Genomic DNA, 17,744 nt, shown 5'->3' with positions numbered 1-17,744 from the left:
GTGACCCCAGCAGCTGAGTTTGGTTCAGGATCTGTTTCCTGTTCTTTCTGAACGCTCTGACACCTCACTGCGTAGATCACGTGATCATGTTTACAGCACCCTGACACCGTCGTCAGCTCTTATCACTAAGCTCTCCAGCACAGCTCTGGAAGGTCTACGTTCCTGTAGCAAAGCCTGAGATGAGTTAAAAAGATGGAAACCTTGAGCGTGTTCCCTGCTTTTCAAACCTTTTCATCATTTAGCTGTTTCTCTCCTGAACAAGTATCCGGTGCGGTTTAGCTCCTCTGCAGGTTAAACGGGTTTTAATTCTCAGCCCAAGGTTTGTGCCAAGTGGAATTTTAAATAGAGACGTGGAGGAGAATGATGTGAAATATTCATCATCATTAAACATGAAGACGGCCTTAGTTATGCCCTGTTCCACATTAGCCATTCTGCTGGCCGCTGCATCTTTGAGGAGGCCCTCAGACAACTGGATGATAAATCAGATGCACACGGGCTTTTCTCTGCTCCGGCCGCTTCTCTCTGTGCTGGAGAAGCTTTTGTACAAGCTAATGAGATTATTGACGGGTAAAGTCTTCAGGGCTCGGTTACCTCTGAGAGGAAAACAGCTCATTGTACGTTTGTACCAGCTAATTGTTAAATGAGGCAAAATAGGATTTCACCTCCTTTAACCGAGAAATCAAAGTTCGTCAAGTGGAAACTACCCAAGATTTAAAATTGAAATGACCCACAAAGTTCGGTTCCCTTCTGTATTTCACTGTGATACAGCTGTTTACATGCAGGAGACCTGAGGTTATTACAGCATTCCTGTTCGCACCATCACATGCACAGTGCACGTGAGCCGTCATGTGATCTGTGTTCTCAGGTGTGTTGGTGTGGAGATTACGAGTCCAAAACGTTCACGTGGACAAAACACTGTTTAAAAGTACGAGGGTGGAGCCTGAAACTACTGGAAACTTTAAGTGGAATAAAAGAACATCAGAACATTGTTATGATTCATCCTCTGAGGAACATGAACCAAAGAACTTTTCATTATTTCATTTGTAACCAAGGGACAGAGTGACCTCAGTGCAGAGCCACATTTAATATGAGGCAGAAATCCAGTGTGAGCAGAGTAAAGAGAAGCTCCTCAGGGAGCCGGCTCTCGGTCCCTCTCCTGCTAATTATCTTTACTAAATCCTCCTGGTTTCAGTCAATACGTCCTGAATGAACGAGCTGTGGCTTTGATCCACGCGTTACAGACACTGGTCATATGTTGGTAACTGTTACGTAAGTGCAGCGCTTCATTAAAGCTTGAATAATGATCTTTATCTGGTCATATTCCCAGTTCACATCCCCTCCTGGGTCACACAGTGGACTGGTGGGTCTGAAGCACAGAACGTAATCAACACAATACACTTCATGCAACAGGTGGACAATGTAGGCAAATCTGTATAGAAAAGTTATATAAAGTAACAGCTCGTGTATTTATATTTAAATGTCTTATCCTTATTATAACTGTTAAAATAGAACTGTTTAATATTGTGATGTTAAATATTAAATGTGATGCTTAATATTCTATATATAAAATACTATCAACTCATTTGAAATAAACCTGAACACTTCTTGGATTTTATTACACACACAAGTCGTAATGTTTCATCTCACGTTAATTGACAATAATCATAAACCCCAGAGCACATTAAAACATTATCAGAGCCCAGAGAATCTCTATCTCAATATTTTATCAACTTAACTACATTTGGTGAAATCTGAAAATAACAAAGTGTTATTACGTCCTTAAGCAACAGGATGTGCACGTCACTAACATGATGAAGTAGAAAACAAAGTGGATTAGAAGGAAGCTTCTTTCAGGCGCTCGGTCTGAAACGACCTCGTCCTGTTTCTCAACTCATCCAATCACAACACGAGGACGTTCAGACCAAAACATCTCGTCTGGTTAGGAACCAATCACGGCCCTCGAAATGGTTTCTCTACAGGAAGGCTAGGTGTAGTTAATTACCAGTTAGCTCAGGTTTATCTAATGTTAGTGACACGTTATTAACATTTCAGAGAACAGATAAAAACACATTTTAACGTTTGACTTCAGAAGTAACGTCTAAACAGGAGGAACAGAGATAACAGAGTGATTTAATTAATGTGCAATTTGGAGATAATGTGAATTAACATGAGTTTTGAATGTTCCACTGAAAGAGAAGGTCACAGAGGATAAATCCTCCTCATTACCCAGTTTTTATTAACGAGCTTCCTGATGAGGGAAAATAGATTTAAAATTCTTCTTACAGTATTTCTTTTAAATGGATTTTCTTTCTTCCCAACATTTTATTCCTCTGTCGTCCTTCTTCTTCACATTCTGAGACTGAAGTAAAAATAGAGATTAAATATGATTTATTGATGTTTTAGTGCAATATTTAAATCCCATCAGCTCAAATAAGATGTGTTCAGATCAAAGATAAGAGCTCGTAACTTCTTCACGGATCCTGTTCGTTGGTTAAACCTCCGAGTCGCACACTTTATCATGTTTCCAGAACAATATGAACCGAGGTGGATTTCTGTTTGTCACGTGCTCCGGCTCCACTCGGCAGCCGGACTAGTCTGAACAGTTTTATTCTTCCATTGAACCGAAGTCTCTGAAACCCTGAGTGTGTTTTACCATCAGGTTTGTTCCTGAGCAAAGAACCAAGATTCAGCCAAAGGGTCGTTTTCATCCACAGACTGAGAAATAAAGTTCTGTTCCTTGTTGACTTGAATTCACAGAAAACATTATTTGATGGTGAATCTCCTCCATAGTGATGAGCACCATTAAAAAGATGGTGATACACAGATTTCATATCACGACACTTTCTTACTCTGACGCTTCACTTTCCATCAGCTTTTAATTCCGTGTCATAATGGAAGAATGTTATAAACACTGATGTGTGTCAGTGCTTCAATGTCGGGTCCTCATATATAAATCTATACGTCTGTGTGAGTTCAGGGTTTGAATTTGTTTCATCTCTCACATCGTTCTGCTTCCATGTTTGTAATGAAGTGGTGTTGCGTGTCTGTGTCCTGCCCCCCCCACAGTGTGTCCCAGTGGGAGGTTCGGTAACGCCTGTGCCGAGACGTGTCCGTGCACCAACAACGGGACCTGTAATCCCATCGACGGCTCCTGTCAGTGCTTCCCCGGATGGATCGGCGAGGACTGCTCCAGACGTAAGGCCGTGATCTCTCTTCCTCTCTCTCACTCACCCTCTCACTGATCGAGCAGAGACAAGGAACCTGGAGCCAGTTACTCCATCGGCTCTGACGCTAATTATCCATCTAACATTGAACAGAGCGACACCGTCTCTCCATCACTTGAGAGGCTAACGAGGCTCCGACTGTCCAGATGTCTGGTCGTCATGATGTCTGTCTGTGTGTATGTGTGTGTTCATCTGTGTGTGTGTGTGTGTGTGTGTGTGTGTGTTATTGGCAGCATGTCCTCAGGGCTCGTGGGGCCCAGACTGCATCCACACATGTAACTGTCACAACGGAGCCCAGTGCAGTGCTGCAGACGGAGAGTGTGACTGCAGCCCTGGATGGACGGGACTCTACTGCACTCAGCGTACGTCTCTCTCTCTCTCTCACACACACACACACACACACACACACTCACACACACACACACACACACTCACACACACACACACACACTCACACTCACACACACACACACACACACACTCACACACACACTCACACACACACACACACACACACACTCACACACACACACACACACTCACACTCACACACACACACACACACACTCACACACACACACACACACACACACTCACACACACACACACACACACTCACACACACACACACACACACACACACACTCACACACACACACTCACACACACACACACACACTCACACTCACACACACACACACACACACACACACTCTCACACACACACACACTCACACTCACACACACTCACACTCACACACACACTCTCACACACACACACACACACACACACACACACACACACACACTCACACACACTCACACTCACTCACACACACACACACACACACACACACAGATCTGATAAGGGAAACACTGATACACTCTGGCTGCTGGAGGAGCTTGTTTCAACCACTTGAAACATTCCTACACTACCATCTGGTGGAAGATACTAAAACTGCATCTTTGAAAACGACGTTTCCTTTCCTACCTTGCATCCTCGTTCCCTCCTTTCCTTGTATGAAAACTCATTTCAGTCGATCCTGTAAAGTCTTTTTCTGTTTCCTGAGTTGTATGAATATTTATTTTGTCAGCATCAGGTCTCAGGATGATCCCAGTTGTTGCCACGGTGACGGAGGATAAATTATCATGTTATTACTCTCATATTCCCAGTTTGTCTCATATTCCCAGTTTGTCTCATATTCCCAGTTTGTCTCATCAATGTTAACAAGGATCAACTTCCTCTGATCTTAACTCAACTAGAGTCAAATAGAAACTTAGTGATCAGTGAATAAAGCTCAGTCCCATGTGAGGATCCTCTCCCAGGACACAAGGACACAAGGACACAAGGACACAAGTCCAACAGACGCTGATGGAACTGAACACATCAACACAACAACAGGATCTACATGTCAGGGACGGGATTCACAGTTGTTGTGTTGTGTTGTGTTGTTGCAGGTTGTCCTGCAGGTTTCTACGGCTCTCAGTGTGCGGAGGTGTGTCGCTGCCAGAACGGGGCCGACTGTGACCACATCAACGGACAGTGCTCCTGCAGGACGGGCTTCATCGGACAGAGCTGTGAACTCAGTGAGTGTGTGTCTGTGTGTGTGTGTGTGTGTCTGTGTGTCTGTGTGTGTGTGTGTGTGTGTCTGTGTGTGTGTGTGTGTGTGTGTGTGTCTGTGTGTGTCTGTCTGTGTGTCTGTGTGTGTGTGTGTGTGTGTGTGTGTGTCTGTGTGTGTGTGTGTGTGTGTGTGTGTGTGTGTGTGTCTGTGTGTGTGTGTCTGTGTGTGTGTGTCTGTGTGTGTGTGCGTACCAACATGTCGCAGCTTTGGTCCTTGTAGGTTTTGATACTTTTTTAAGTAGGTATTTTTTTCATCTTGAACAGAATCTTATTTTCATAAAATAGTAGAAATCTCAATGGAATTCACATAAATTATAGTTAAATTATATTTGTATAATTATTAAACATAAACAGTAACTTCAAAAATGTTATGTTGAAGCAAATAAAGCAAATTCAGTAGATGAATGATAAATAATGATGATGAAACAATATAAAAGCAGTTTAGAAAAGATAAATGTAATAAAAGTATTAAACAAGTTGGTGACGGAGGCCGAGGTCAAGTCAAATCCCTGAGAAGCTTCAAACACTGGAAACATGTGGTGGGCGTCGCCTCCTGAGTCTGAGGCCGCAGAGTGAAGATCAGCTGCTTGATGACATATCAATAACTCCATATTTAAATACACAAAGTGCAGTTCCCACATGACACCTGTGATACTTGTGTTCCGTGCAGAGTGCCCTGCGGGGACGTTCGGGTACGGCTGCCAGCAGCTGTGTGAGTGTATGAACAACGCCACCTGCGACTACGTGACGGGAACCTGCTACTGCAGCATCGGCTTCAAAGGGATCCGCTGTGACCAGGGTGAGAGCTAATGGCTGCGTGGGGGGGGGGGGGGACATGAGAGAAGCTCGCGCTGCTTCTTTCTGTTGTTGCTTCAGATGAATCACAGAAAATAAGATGACAGGAGAACTGTGCATCAGAGAGTGAGTGTTCCTGTGGGATGAAGGAGCAGACACTGGATGTTGTCCTTCTTTATTTTCACTTCATCTGAACTTTCTTGTCTGATTAAACATTTAGTACTTAGTGAAAGATCTCAGCAGATTTGAGTTTGTTCTTTCATACTTAAAGGAAACATGTTCTTCACTCAGGTTGATCATTTTAATTGGTGTCATGACTGTAAAAAGATGACCTGCTTTAAAGTTCAGAAAAAACATCGGTGTCCTCAGACTGTCCATCGCTGCAGCTCCTCTTTTCAGCCTCTGTCTCAAACACCAGGTTTTAGCTCCTGTCCCTTTAAGACCCCTTTATATACATGTCGCTGCTGATTGGACGACACCTCTGACACGCCCACCGAACGAGAGACATCCAACCCTGAAGCTCGCTGACGCTTTTCAAACATGTCGTTCAACCCAGAAACTGAAACAAAACATTTGGAGATGATTGAATGTGGCCCTGGCCTCGTTAGGGGGCGTGTCTTATGCATCGTGACATCACATGACCTCATGATGACGTGGAACTACGGTCCGGACGTTTTGCTTTGAACTTTAAAAAAACCTTTATAATAAACTAGAGGAACAAACATCAGATGTTTCCTCTAAAAGAAGCTGATTCCGATGTTTTCTTAGGAGCGCGTCAGTGTTCACTTCCTGCTGACACGTGGTTTCGAGGCTGAAGTGCTCGTTGGAGTAGAAGGTTTCTAAAAGTGCACGTGATGTAAACCGCCCTGTGTCCCTCAGCTGCTCTGATGATGGAGGAGCTGAACCCCTACACCAAGATCAGCCCGGCGCTGGCGTCGGAGCGGCAGTCGGCCGGCGCCGTCCTGGGCATCATCTTCCTGCTGCTGCTCATCGTGGCCATGCTGGGCCTGGTGGTGTGGTTCCGCTACCGGCAGAGAGAGAAGGGTCACCATGTGCCCAGCGTCACCTACACCCCCGCCCTGCACATCAACTCCACAGACTACTCCCTGTCCGGTGAGACGCCATGAGGCTGCTTGACTTCCTGCTCCCTCTCTCTCTCTGTACTTTCAGAACTACGACCGAACGAGGACGATCCACGTGATCATCGCTTTGATTGATTGTTTGGATCATTTATTGAATAGTGAAAAACTCTCGGCTGTCAATCACAGGAAATCTAATCCTTCAATATTCAGTTTCCAGTTTATAAAACATTTTCGAACCTGAAACAGTTTAAATTTGATAAATGACCTGAACAATGAATCAATTGAAAACGATTTAACATGATTCATATTCTTTCAGCTCTGATCCACACTTCTCCTTCTGACTTCCAGCTGCACGTTGCTCATTGTAGTGACGGCTCTGGACGACTGTGTCACTGTCATTGATTAAACCCAATGAACTCATTGTTTCAGTCACGTGCACGGTGTGCGTGCACGTGCATGTACATGTGTTGGCGTGTTGTGAGAGCGTGTGTTGATGTGCTGACAGCAGGGCTGCAGTGCACAGGCCTGCTCTCCTCTGCAGACTCCTCCCCCAGCAGCAGCTCCGTCGGGCGCTGCTTCTCCAACCCGAGCTACCGCACCCTGGGCCCGTGCACGTACGCCACGCACTACGCCACGCCCCACAAGAGGGCGGCCGCCAAGGTGGGTCCCCCCCGGGGAGACGAGCTTCTGCACAGACATCAACGACTGACAGTTTACCACAAGTTACATCTGAGACGCTTTTTAAATATGGACAAAATAATAATTCTCATTAAATTACAACTTTATTCTGGATATGATGCCTCACAGAACTCAGATTTCTACTTTGAGGTGTTAAGCTACAGGAGCAAAAAGGAAGTAAAGACATTTGCCTTCTTTTTGTGAGACGACTCAGCCACAGGACTAATATTCTACCGTTGATCCAGATGCAGATTAGAGCTTTTTATCAAATCTAAGGAATAAAATACAAACTCCTGCTTGTTTCCTCGTCTGTCGGTGTGAAGTCTGTCGTTTTCTGATTGTTTTCCAGATGAAGACGAAGCGGCGCCACAGGAACAGTGCTCCCGAGTGGGGCGCCTACTGTAACCTCAGCGATCTGGGTCAGTCCAGCATCAGCACGTTTCAGAAACACTGTGAAGATCCTTTAGCGTCAGGGATCAGTGACGGACCTTTTCACTCTCGTCTCCGTGCAGGTGTTTACTGCATCGACCGGCGTTACAGCCACCACCTGGAGCCGCCGCGCTACCGAGGTACAGTGTGAGGTGGACTGACCACGTCACCTCCGAGTCCTGCACCAATCCCCCTGCTCCAATCACTGCCCTCAGCCAATCACTGCCCTCAGCCAATCACTGCCCTCAGCCAATCACTGCCTCTCTTCATGTTGCTTTTCCCCGTGTTGAAAGTGTGAAGTGATATAAAGAGATAACGTCTCTAACAGTCCGGGTGCCATGAGAAGATCTGAACCTTGAAGACACTCAGGGAACACAACTGTGAAAGGAGTGATGTTGTTTTGTGTTGATCATCGATACAAGAATGTTCAAGTTGAAGAAATAGATTTTACCTCAGAAACATCTGCACCATATTAACCTTGTGTTGGTTGTGTTGGTTGTGTTGGTTGTTTGCTCACATGTGTGTTTGTGTCCCTGCAGGAAGAATCCGACTCCTCTGTCCTCGTCCTGCTGAGCTCGTCCTCCTGTGTTGACCTTGATCCTTTAACCCCCCCCCCCCCCCCCCCCCCAGAGACTCCCTGAATGCTGAGCGTGTTTCCTTCAGCTCTGTATTCGATCCTGAACTGCTCAATGTTGATGTCTGCAACTTCACCTCTGTCCTCCATCTTGATTCTAACATGTTTGTTCCTGAAGATTCTCCCTGTTTTCTACAAATCTCATGAAAAGACAAAAACCAACAGTTGATCTGCGACTAAATTTAGTAACGACGAAGAGAAACTGTCGATGAATCCGACGACAAACACGTCTTCTCACGTCATCCAGCGTCATAGTGAGAAAATAAAGAATTGTTGGTTTCTGTCGTATATTTGTTGTAGATATAGACAAAGTGTCCTCATAAGACTTTTAAAGACATAATAAACGTCTTCAAGTGTCCACAGCTTCTGACATCAGATTATACAGGTCACCATGGTAACGGCTGTTATCCCCAGGACGCTCGTTTCATTCACACTTTGCAGGAAATGAAGAAATGGAAATTAATAATAACTTTATTAGTGTAGCACTTTTCAATACACGTAATAAAGTGCTTTACAACAAATACTATGAAATCCACAGGTTAACAAAACAATAGCTACAGAAGATAAAGGTCATAGATATCATGTGTGTCATAGGAAAAGAGATCCAACGGGCAGAGGCTGGTTGGTTTTAGCTTGAAGTCTCGTTCCTCTGAGTATCTTCAGGTTTGTTAACATTTTGAAAAGGTCTCGTACTTTTCGAGGTCTGCAGAGAAATATTTCATCGATTTGAATTCTGACGTTTTATCAGCAGCTGCATTTTAACTTCAGAGTTTGGAACATTCTCATGAATCGTCCAAGTCCGACAGAAAGTGAACCGCTGGTGAACCCTGTGATTTGTCCTGCCCGGCTGCGGTGGTTCCCGTGTGCGTGTGTTCTGATGCGTGTGTTCTGTGTGTTCCGTGTTCAGACTACATGAAGGGCTCCTTGTCCAGCACCTGCTCCCTCAACAGCGAGAACCCGTACGCCACCATCAACGACCCCCCCCGCCCCCTGCAAACACTCTGAGAGCAGCTACGTGGAAATGAAGTCACCGACTCGCCACGATCACGTGACGCACTGCTGCTCCGCCGCCATCATCACCACCGCCACCGCCACCACCACCACAGCTCCCGCCAAGAACGTGTACGACATGGGTACGATTAGGATCCTGAAGTTGTCATTGTTGGTTTATTGTGCTTGTTTCTCACGTTTAAATGTTTCATAGGAGCTGGTTCATGTTGCGAAGCTTCAAGCTCCTGCTCAGAAAAACCCTCGTTTCACTGACGAGCCTCGTTTGAAGTCAATAGAATAAAATGATCCAAACTTACAGTGGTGGCGTTTCGTCAGGTTCCCACTGGAGATGTACATTTGTACAGTTTCATTACTGTATCGTCCCGATTCGTCTTTTTCATGGTGGAATTGATGAAGAGATAGAATCTTTCAAACGTGTCCGATCGATGGAAAACTCCACGTCACTGGTTTCCAGGGATGTAAAAGCTGTGTCTCGGTTCAGGGTCTGAGTCGAACTGGGATGTGGAGGGTTATCGGTGTCCCCAGCGGGGCTTCGGGTGAACCCTCGTTCTGACTGTTGCATCGTGACTTCCTGCAGCGGAGCCACCATGAATCCTGGTTGAGAAGAATCCGCCTGTTTGAAACCACGTTGAAGGAGTTTTAGAAACGATCAGTGATCCAATCCAGCCTCTGAAGGATGTGGCCCCTGAATGCTTTGACTTATGTTCTGGTCTTTTAAAATCAACTGTCATTCTAATTCTCTGTCACTGTTTATTTTTTAAATTCGATTAATTCATTGATATGAAGTTGATTAACAAACTATTTCCTCTATAGAATATCTGAGAATAGTGAAAACCCCTCACTCCTTTGAGTTGAAGGTTCTCTGAGCCTCGGGGGACGAGGAGCTTCTCCTTTCCTAGAGGAAGTTTTAGGTCTTGGACACACACTCATAAATATCAGTCCTGTAAATATGTTTATTTATTCATCAGGATCCATTCTTTGTTTTGATAACTGATCCTGTCTTTTAACGAACGTGAGGAGAAGTTCCTGGATCTGCTCCTTTGTCCAGATCCAGGTCAAAGTTCAGTTCCTGCCTGATCCACACGTTGATCTACAATCTGTCCTGAAGGTTTTATCTTCACGGACCTCAGCAACATTTCAACATGACTTAACTTTCTTGTCTCCCCCCCCCCCCCCCCCCCCCCCTCTCTCTCTCTGACCCCCCTCCCCCCCCCCCCCCTCAGAACCGACCATCAGCATCATCCAGGGTGCCGGCGGTGTGGTGGTCCCGCTCAGTTTCCCTCAGAACCCGTACGACCTGCCCAGGAACAGTCACATCCCCGGACACTACGACCTGCTGCCTGTCCGTCACAGCCCCCCCCACAGCCACAGCCCCCCCCTGCCCGGCAGCCCCACCAGCTCCCTCCTTTAGACCACACCCCCAGAAACACGATGGACCAGTGCTCCGCCCATTTCCCCGTGAACCAGGAAACTGTGAAGTGGGACAACAGGAAAGGATCAGTTTAGTTTGTGATGAGGACTAATATTTATTTATTTATTTGTGTGTGTGTGTGAGTGTGTGCGATCTTATCACTGTATTATATCTGAACTGTTGTGTGGTGAACAGACGGAGGAATAAACACGGTCGCACACACACAGGTTCACCAGTCTTCTCTGGAATATGCTGATCTCGTCTGTTGGGATCCGTCCTGGTTCAGAAGAGTCCGAACAAAGAGCTGCTGGTGTAACTGTCTGTTTGAGATGAAGTGAACATCTGGATCAGTGCAGAAACACTACGAACATCTGAGGAGAGGAGACGTTCATTACTCCAGAATTCTCTATAAAAAAGGACTGAAAGTATAAAGAAGAAACTGCTCAGATTGACTCAGCCTGTATATTTCTGGTATTTTTACACATGGTTTCTTATTTCCTGTTTACATATTTAAAGATCCTGCCGGGGGATCCTTACTTTCTCTCTGAAAAAATGATCTTTTTGTATGTGCTGTAGACAAAGTTGTGTATTGGATGTACACTTACTGTACACTTGTGATTATTATTGTGATTTTCTTCTGTTGTGTTAAGCTTATTACACCTGCATGCCAAAGATTATTCAAGATAAAATAGTTAGCCAGAAATACCCTTTTGTCCTTTAGAGCAAAATACTGATTATTATTATCTGACGTGGAAACCGGCTCTTATTTGAAACAGGTTTTTATTTTGGCGTTTCAACTTCCTCCACATCTGATTCCATGTTTTTCTAATCATGTCATTACAACTATGAACATCAAATGTGAGAAATCCTTTTTAATTTTCCATTGCAACACGGGTCCGTTTTGATAAGTCTTCACTAAAGCAATAACAGGACATGTTGACAACCAGACGTTAACGTTGTCCTACAGATTCGATTCCTTTGGTTCCTTTGTCTTCTTCTATCGTTTCTTCATCTTTGATCCGAACAATCGTTTCAGCTGCAGAAGATAAATCATGTGCTGCTTGTTGGTTTTTGTTTCCAGCCCGAAACTCAATAAAGTTGTCATAGCTCAGGGGAGTTCTGTTCTGTCTTGTTACGCATTATTATTATTAAGATTTAAAACGGGTCAAATAGAAATATAGAAGTGTGCGTCATCTGCATGAGGACAAATACTGGAAATGTTTCCCAGATTAAGTGTTTAGAAATAAAAAAGCCCAGAATCAATGTGACTGTTACAGAAAACTGCAAAGGTCGTAAATACACTAAGTATTAGACCAGATTCCAGACCAGCACAGTCGTGAATATATGTAGTTACAACTATACTTTGTAGTAGTGAAGTGTTCGGGTTCTGGATGAAATCACAGTTCAGGTTCTGTGTGTAAAACAAATGAAAAACGATTGTAACCTGACAATCTGTATATATTATTCATTTCTAGTTGAAAAGTTTATGTCTTTAACTTGCAACTGAGACGCACAAAGTAACACGAGCAGAGATTTTGAATTAAAGTAACAGGAGAATTTAGCACCTATGATTACCACGGTACACGGTTGTTTCCACGAAGGAATCAATAGCTTTTAGCAAACTATATAACTTAGATGAAACAAGTACGATCCAGGCTCGTGTAAAGGTTTATGACTGGTGCGCTTTATTAAGATGAACTGATAACTTAAGATATAGACACAATTGTACAATTTATCAATCTGTACAAAACATAAAACCATTCCTTTTGACCCCCCTCACATTTAACCTTCCAGATTCATTGAAATGACGTCATTTCACTCTTACATGTTTACACTGGAATTACAGTCAGTTATAGAATATAGTAAAAAAAAAAAGAAAATAATAATCAAAACACATTTCTTAAAAAAAACACGGAACAATGGAGGTACGTGAAACAGGATCAGAAATCATGTTCTCAGAAGAAAGGAATCACTTTGTCCACAGATGCACCAGCTGGAGTCTGGAGAGGCTCGGCCGGCGGCACCGTCTGTTCCAGGAAACGCCATTGGCACTGCCAGCCCGGCTCACACACTCCAGAGCTGCCGTCTACCCTCTACACACACACCACGCTCAGGCATGGTCTGCTAACACCATCACACACTGACACGGCTACAACCTGGAATTCAACAGAGCACGCTCCCGGGAGAGTTTTGACGAGAAGGTCGTGAGCGCGGCGGGTGGAACGACTATCGGCGGGTTGAGCGCGCCCCCCCCCCCCTCGCCAGCCAAGCCAAACCCGCAGCAGATTTCATGGACAGTAATGACAATGTTAGATACATAAGGCGACGCAACATGGGAGTTGCAGTCATACAGAAAGCCATGCATTGTGTTGAAGTCAGAGGCAGCTCGGTGTATGTAGGCTTTATGTGACAGGGACGACACGGTCACTGGTCAGGGACGAGGCAGGATGACGGTGAGGTGCGGGGGAATGAGAGGCGTCCTCGGACAGGTACGTGCGGTGAAGGAGGCACTGAGACCAGACGCTTGTGAGAATGTGGCTCAGTCTCAAGTCTTTTCTCAATTCCTTCGTGTGAAGACTTCAGGAAAGACTCTGGAGACTCAGCCCGAGTTCATCAGAACTAAAGAACATTTTGGTTGTGAACAGTGGCTCCTACAGAGGTCCAGATTCTCCCCGTGCAGTCAAATCTAATCCTAGACAGGGACGCGTGTTTACTAGATCAACTATTAAGGTTCAGTGCAAGATCTTGACTATTTTACGCTCATGAAGTCCAACCTAGCGAGTGACATTCACCGGTTCCTACGTTCTCAGTGCGTCCCAACTACACTTCTGTGGTTACATGCAAAGCAGAACTAAACTACTGGAGATGTTTGATTATAGTGTTATCGAGTATCATAGGAATGTCAAACGAGAATACTTCAGCTGTTTTTTTTCCTTCATTTGCTAAAGAAGTGCGCTAAGGGGGAAAGATCCAAACATCCATGTGCTAGTTTCTGCATAGTTGTAGTCAAACATGTGAAAAAGAATGCATACTCTTCTGTTGGGGCAGGAAAGCCTGACGGCCGAGTGTCTTCAATCAGAACGTCCTTCCACACGGAGACTGACAGGAGGACGACAGGAACATCCCAACGTACAGGGACCGTGTTCAGATCTTTAGCTTTATAAAAACATGCAGCGCAGCAGAGCGCCAGCTTTGAAAGACCGACGGCTGGAAACACAGCAACCACGACGTCTGGCGAGTCTGTGCGCCGCATGCGAGCTCCCGTCCGACCTCCCGCTGCGCAAACCGAAGCTCGACAAATGCAAAAGATTCTACGTTTCACTAGCGTCATATTCACAGCAATCAGATCCATGTTACTACCAGAGCACATGTCTACACTGTGCCCGATACATCCACGAGTTTCCAAAACAGTACATTGCACTAAAGAGGGGGGGGGGGGGGGCTAAAATGACAGAGGAGAAGCTTGTATATAGGGAAACACTGAAGAGCAACTCTGATGTGCTTTAAAGTCATATATACCTAATATTAGATATGATACAAGACAGAGAAAGATCAGAACAAAGTGGAGAAATCAACAGGAGCAGAAAGGAAACTAATCACATTCATATATTAAGACATTTTGTGACATGTCAGCGCATCTACAGTAATGAAATCTAAAGTGATATGAAATGCTTGCTGCCTGCTGTCCTGCAGAAACCTAAAGACAGAGGGGCTCTGCTTGGGGGGGCCACCCCACGCGGTTACTTCTTCTTATACTGGGATATATTCACCTAGGGCAGGGGGGAGGGGGGGGGGGGGGTGCAGGTGCAGAGCGGGAGGGACGAGCCACAGCTACGAGGCCGTGACCTGAACTCCACAACTCACGGTGCGCCAAGGCAGTCTATTTTCTGAGGGGGTGGGGGGGTGGGGGGGGGAGCCAGGAGCTGGGTGGGGGGAGGGAGGGAGGGAGGGAGGGAGAGGGGGGGGGGGGGGGTAGCAGCAGGCTACCGCGGCCGGGCTAGATGTTCTGACAGCACTGCATCTTTGGTTTGTTCTCAGTGGGCTGCACCTGGATGTTGACCACGTTGTTACTCGGGGACATGTCGCTCTCCTGGCGCTCGGACATCTGCTTCTGAGACACGATACGGTAGATCTCTGAGGGGGGGGGGGGGAGAGGAGGTCTGTTACCTGAGACACTGCTCAGTGTGTGTGTGTGTGTGTGTGTGTGTGTGTGTGTGTGACATCATCACAGTGGAGGCCAGGACACTGATCATGTGAGGAGACTCTGTGATGTAATGATCTAAACATCTGTCGGGCTCGCCCATTACTCATTCAGAATCTGCTTCTCTCTCACTTTCACTTTGTAACAGCAGCTTCCTCTGTTCTTCACCCAACTAGAGTGAAACTACAGAGGAACTATGAGCAGTGAATAAAGCTCGTGATCATGAGAACACTCCTAAAAGAGATAAGCTGTCCAGACCACATGATGTAATAAAGTTCATTCTGTAACGAGCCTCGTTAAACAGCAGCTCTGAGCATCGACAACGTCCAACAGGAACAGCTGCTCGGCTGTGGAACGCTTCCTCAATAAATGTCAAGTCTGTTGGCAACGGTACACCCCCCCCCCACCCCCACCACCACACACACACCTGTCAGAATGGTCTGGAAGGCCGTCTCGACGTTGGTGGAGTCCAGAGCTGACGTCTCCAGGAAGGACAACCCGTTCTTCTCTGCAGGACCAAGTTGAGCAACAGGTCTCGTTAACCACACATCAGACACGTCACATTCCACAGAGCGTTTCAACCGTTACACTGACAAATCTCCCTCAGACTTTTCTTCACTGCATTAAATGACAGTCATAAGAAATACAGTGGAATCCATTTGTGTGATAATCAAACACCTAGAGAAATCAATAAATTAATGTTTGGAAAACACATTTTTGTGCTTTTAGACAGATGCTGGAAATATGATGTTTTGTGTCTTTGTTGTGATCTTATGAAGAATTTCTGGTGAATTGAAGACTGTTAAAAATGGAAACTAGAGGCTGATGGTGTTACCAGCGAAAGCTCGGGCCTCGTCGGTGGGAACAGCCCGGAGGTGGCGCAGGTCGCTCTTGTTTCCCACCAGCATGATGACGATGTTGCTGTCGGCGTGATCTCTCAGCTCCTTCAGCCAGCGCTCCACGTTCTCGTAGGTTAGATGCTTGGCGATGTCGTAGACCAGGAGCGCCCCCACCGCCCCGCGGTAGTACCTGCAGCGCAGCCACAGGAAACACTTTAATAACTGGTCATCAACACCACTATCATCAGAGTCAGCTGTGCTGTATCTGACAGGGACAATCTATATGTATGTAATAACACACATATAGATTCAGACCTGTGTGTAACATCCTGACCCCCCCACCTCCTCCTCTATACTCACGCTGATGTGATGGCCCGGTAGCGCTCCTGTCCAGCCGTGTCCCAGATCTGGGCCTTCACCGTCTTGCCGTCCACTTGGATGCTGCGCGTGGCGAACTCCACTCCGATGGTGCTCTTACTCTCCAGGTTGAACTCATTCCGGGTGAAGCGGGACAGCAGGTTACTCTTCCCAACGCCAGAGTCACCGATGAGGACAACTGGGGCACACGAGGGACAAACACCTTATCACGACTTATACGTTTTATACCTGTTACAGAGGGAACAATGATGAACGTCCTGTTCGTACTGTTCTTTAGTTCGATCTTTATATTATAACCATGTTCTAACAGATTTCATCCCAATCCGACCTGTATATGATTACACTTTATGTATTGTGCATCTCTCTGCTGCTCATTAACAACCTGCCGTGCCTAGTTACTGTTAATCAGGTGAAATACTTGAATGATGAGCTTTTTAGTCGTCAAACAACTGTTTTCAAACTGGTGAGTGTTTTCAGATTTTATTGTATTTTCACACGTGACGTCCCAGAGAACTGAGAACCTTTGGGACTAAGAGACGAACTAAAGAACAAACGTCATCACCTTGAACTTCAGGAATCTGAAGAACTGTGATTTGTCACTGTTTCGGGTATTTAGGAACTATTTAGAAAAAGATTTCTCTTTCAGATTTCAGCCTCTTAAAAAAGAAATGACTGATTTAAAGACGTCACCTTCAGCTCAGTAAAATGTTTCGAGACTTAATGTTTCATAGACTCAAGGATTAATCAATAAAGTGTTTCATCCAATGATAGAAGTCATCACGAATTATAGCCAGTTATTTGATTGATATATTTTTGAATTATAGCATTAATGGGACTAATGAAGACTTTATTTATTCACCTACATCTGCAGCTCCAGGTCACCTGAGCATATGCACGTGTTTGTTATGAGGATGTTTTATATTCTTACTTTTACATTGAAATGACTCAAACTAACTTCTGATCCTTTTCAAAGTGACACAGGTTTGTTGCTGTGCTTGTTCACACTGGACAGAACCAGATGTTCTGTGTAAAAACACACATCTGTATTTAATGTGGATTTCAGTCCACTGACGGATCTGCTGTTCGTGTGAGTGCAGATGTAAACAAGCTGCTCGTGGATCTGTTCTCGCTCGAGCCTGTAACGCACTGATTGCATCTCACGGACATTCAGACCGTTTGTTTACTTGCTTCAGGACATTTTCTCTGAGCTTTGTGTTTTTTATCATTCTCCAGAAAAGCAGCGACCACTCAGCACGAGCGTGACCCGCGGTCAGCTGCTTATAACGGAGGTAGGATCCAGGTGATAGTCGCACCCGGACCGGACCTCATGCTGATAACGTGATAACGGTGAACATTAGGTGTGTCCGCGCCGCCGCTAGCGGCTAGCGGCTAGCGGCTAACGGTCGGGTCGCCCGGTGACTGAACCGGTACCGAGCCCAAT

At 45.5% G+C, this 17,744-nt stretch overlaps 2 protein-coding genes across 2 annotated transcripts in view; one reads left to right on the top strand and one right to left on the bottom strand.

Moving 5' to 3' along the window:
- The window catches only part of LOC117779326 (multiple epidermal growth factor-like domains protein 11), a 68,488-nt gene extending 60,047 nt beyond the window's left edge, over positions 1–8,441 (top strand). The window contains exons 16-24 of the mRNA XM_034615419.1: positions 3,067–3,195; positions 3,458–3,586; positions 4,683–4,811; positions 5,516–5,644; positions 6,520–6,753; positions 7,228–7,382; positions 7,750–7,819; positions 7,913–7,969; positions 8,369–8,441. Coding sequence (XP_034471310.1) covers positions 3,067–3,195; positions 3,458–3,586; positions 4,683–4,811; positions 5,516–5,644; positions 6,520–6,753; positions 7,228–7,382; positions 7,750–7,819; positions 7,913–7,969; positions 8,369–8,421 — 1,085 coding nt within the window. The 3' untranslated portion in view covers positions 8,422–8,441. The remainder of the gene's footprint in view (positions 1–3,066; positions 3,196–3,457; positions 3,587–4,682; positions 4,812–5,515; positions 5,645–6,519; positions 6,754–7,227; positions 7,383–7,749; positions 7,820–7,912; positions 7,970–8,368) is intronic.
- A 4,780-nt stretch (positions 8,442–13,221) lies between these two features.
- LOC117752481 (ras-related protein Rab-11A) overlaps positions 13,222–17,744 on the bottom strand; it is a 4,875-nt gene continuing 352 nt past the window's right edge. Inside the window, exons 2-5 of the mRNA XM_034569818.1 lie at positions 16,286–16,481; positions 15,922–16,115; positions 15,514–15,594; positions 13,222–15,019 (exon numbers count right to left, since the gene is read on the bottom strand). Coding sequence (XP_034425709.1) covers positions 14,883–15,019; positions 15,514–15,594; positions 15,922–16,115; positions 16,286–16,481 — 608 coding nt within the window. The 3' untranslated portion in view covers positions 13,222–14,882. The remainder of the gene's footprint in view (positions 15,020–15,513; positions 15,595–15,921; positions 16,116–16,285; positions 16,482–17,744) is intronic.

The sequence above is a fragment of the Hippoglossus hippoglossus genome, chromosome 3 (assembly GCF_009819705.1).
Source record: "Hippoglossus hippoglossus isolate fHipHip1 chromosome 3, fHipHip1.pri, whole genome shotgun sequence".
Taxonomy (NCBI): Eukaryota; Metazoa; Chordata; class Actinopteri; order Pleuronectiformes; family Pleuronectidae; genus Hippoglossus; species Hippoglossus hippoglossus.
The sequence above is the reverse complement of the archived record's forward strand: the minus strand, read 5'-3'. Positions and strand labels throughout refer to the sequence as shown.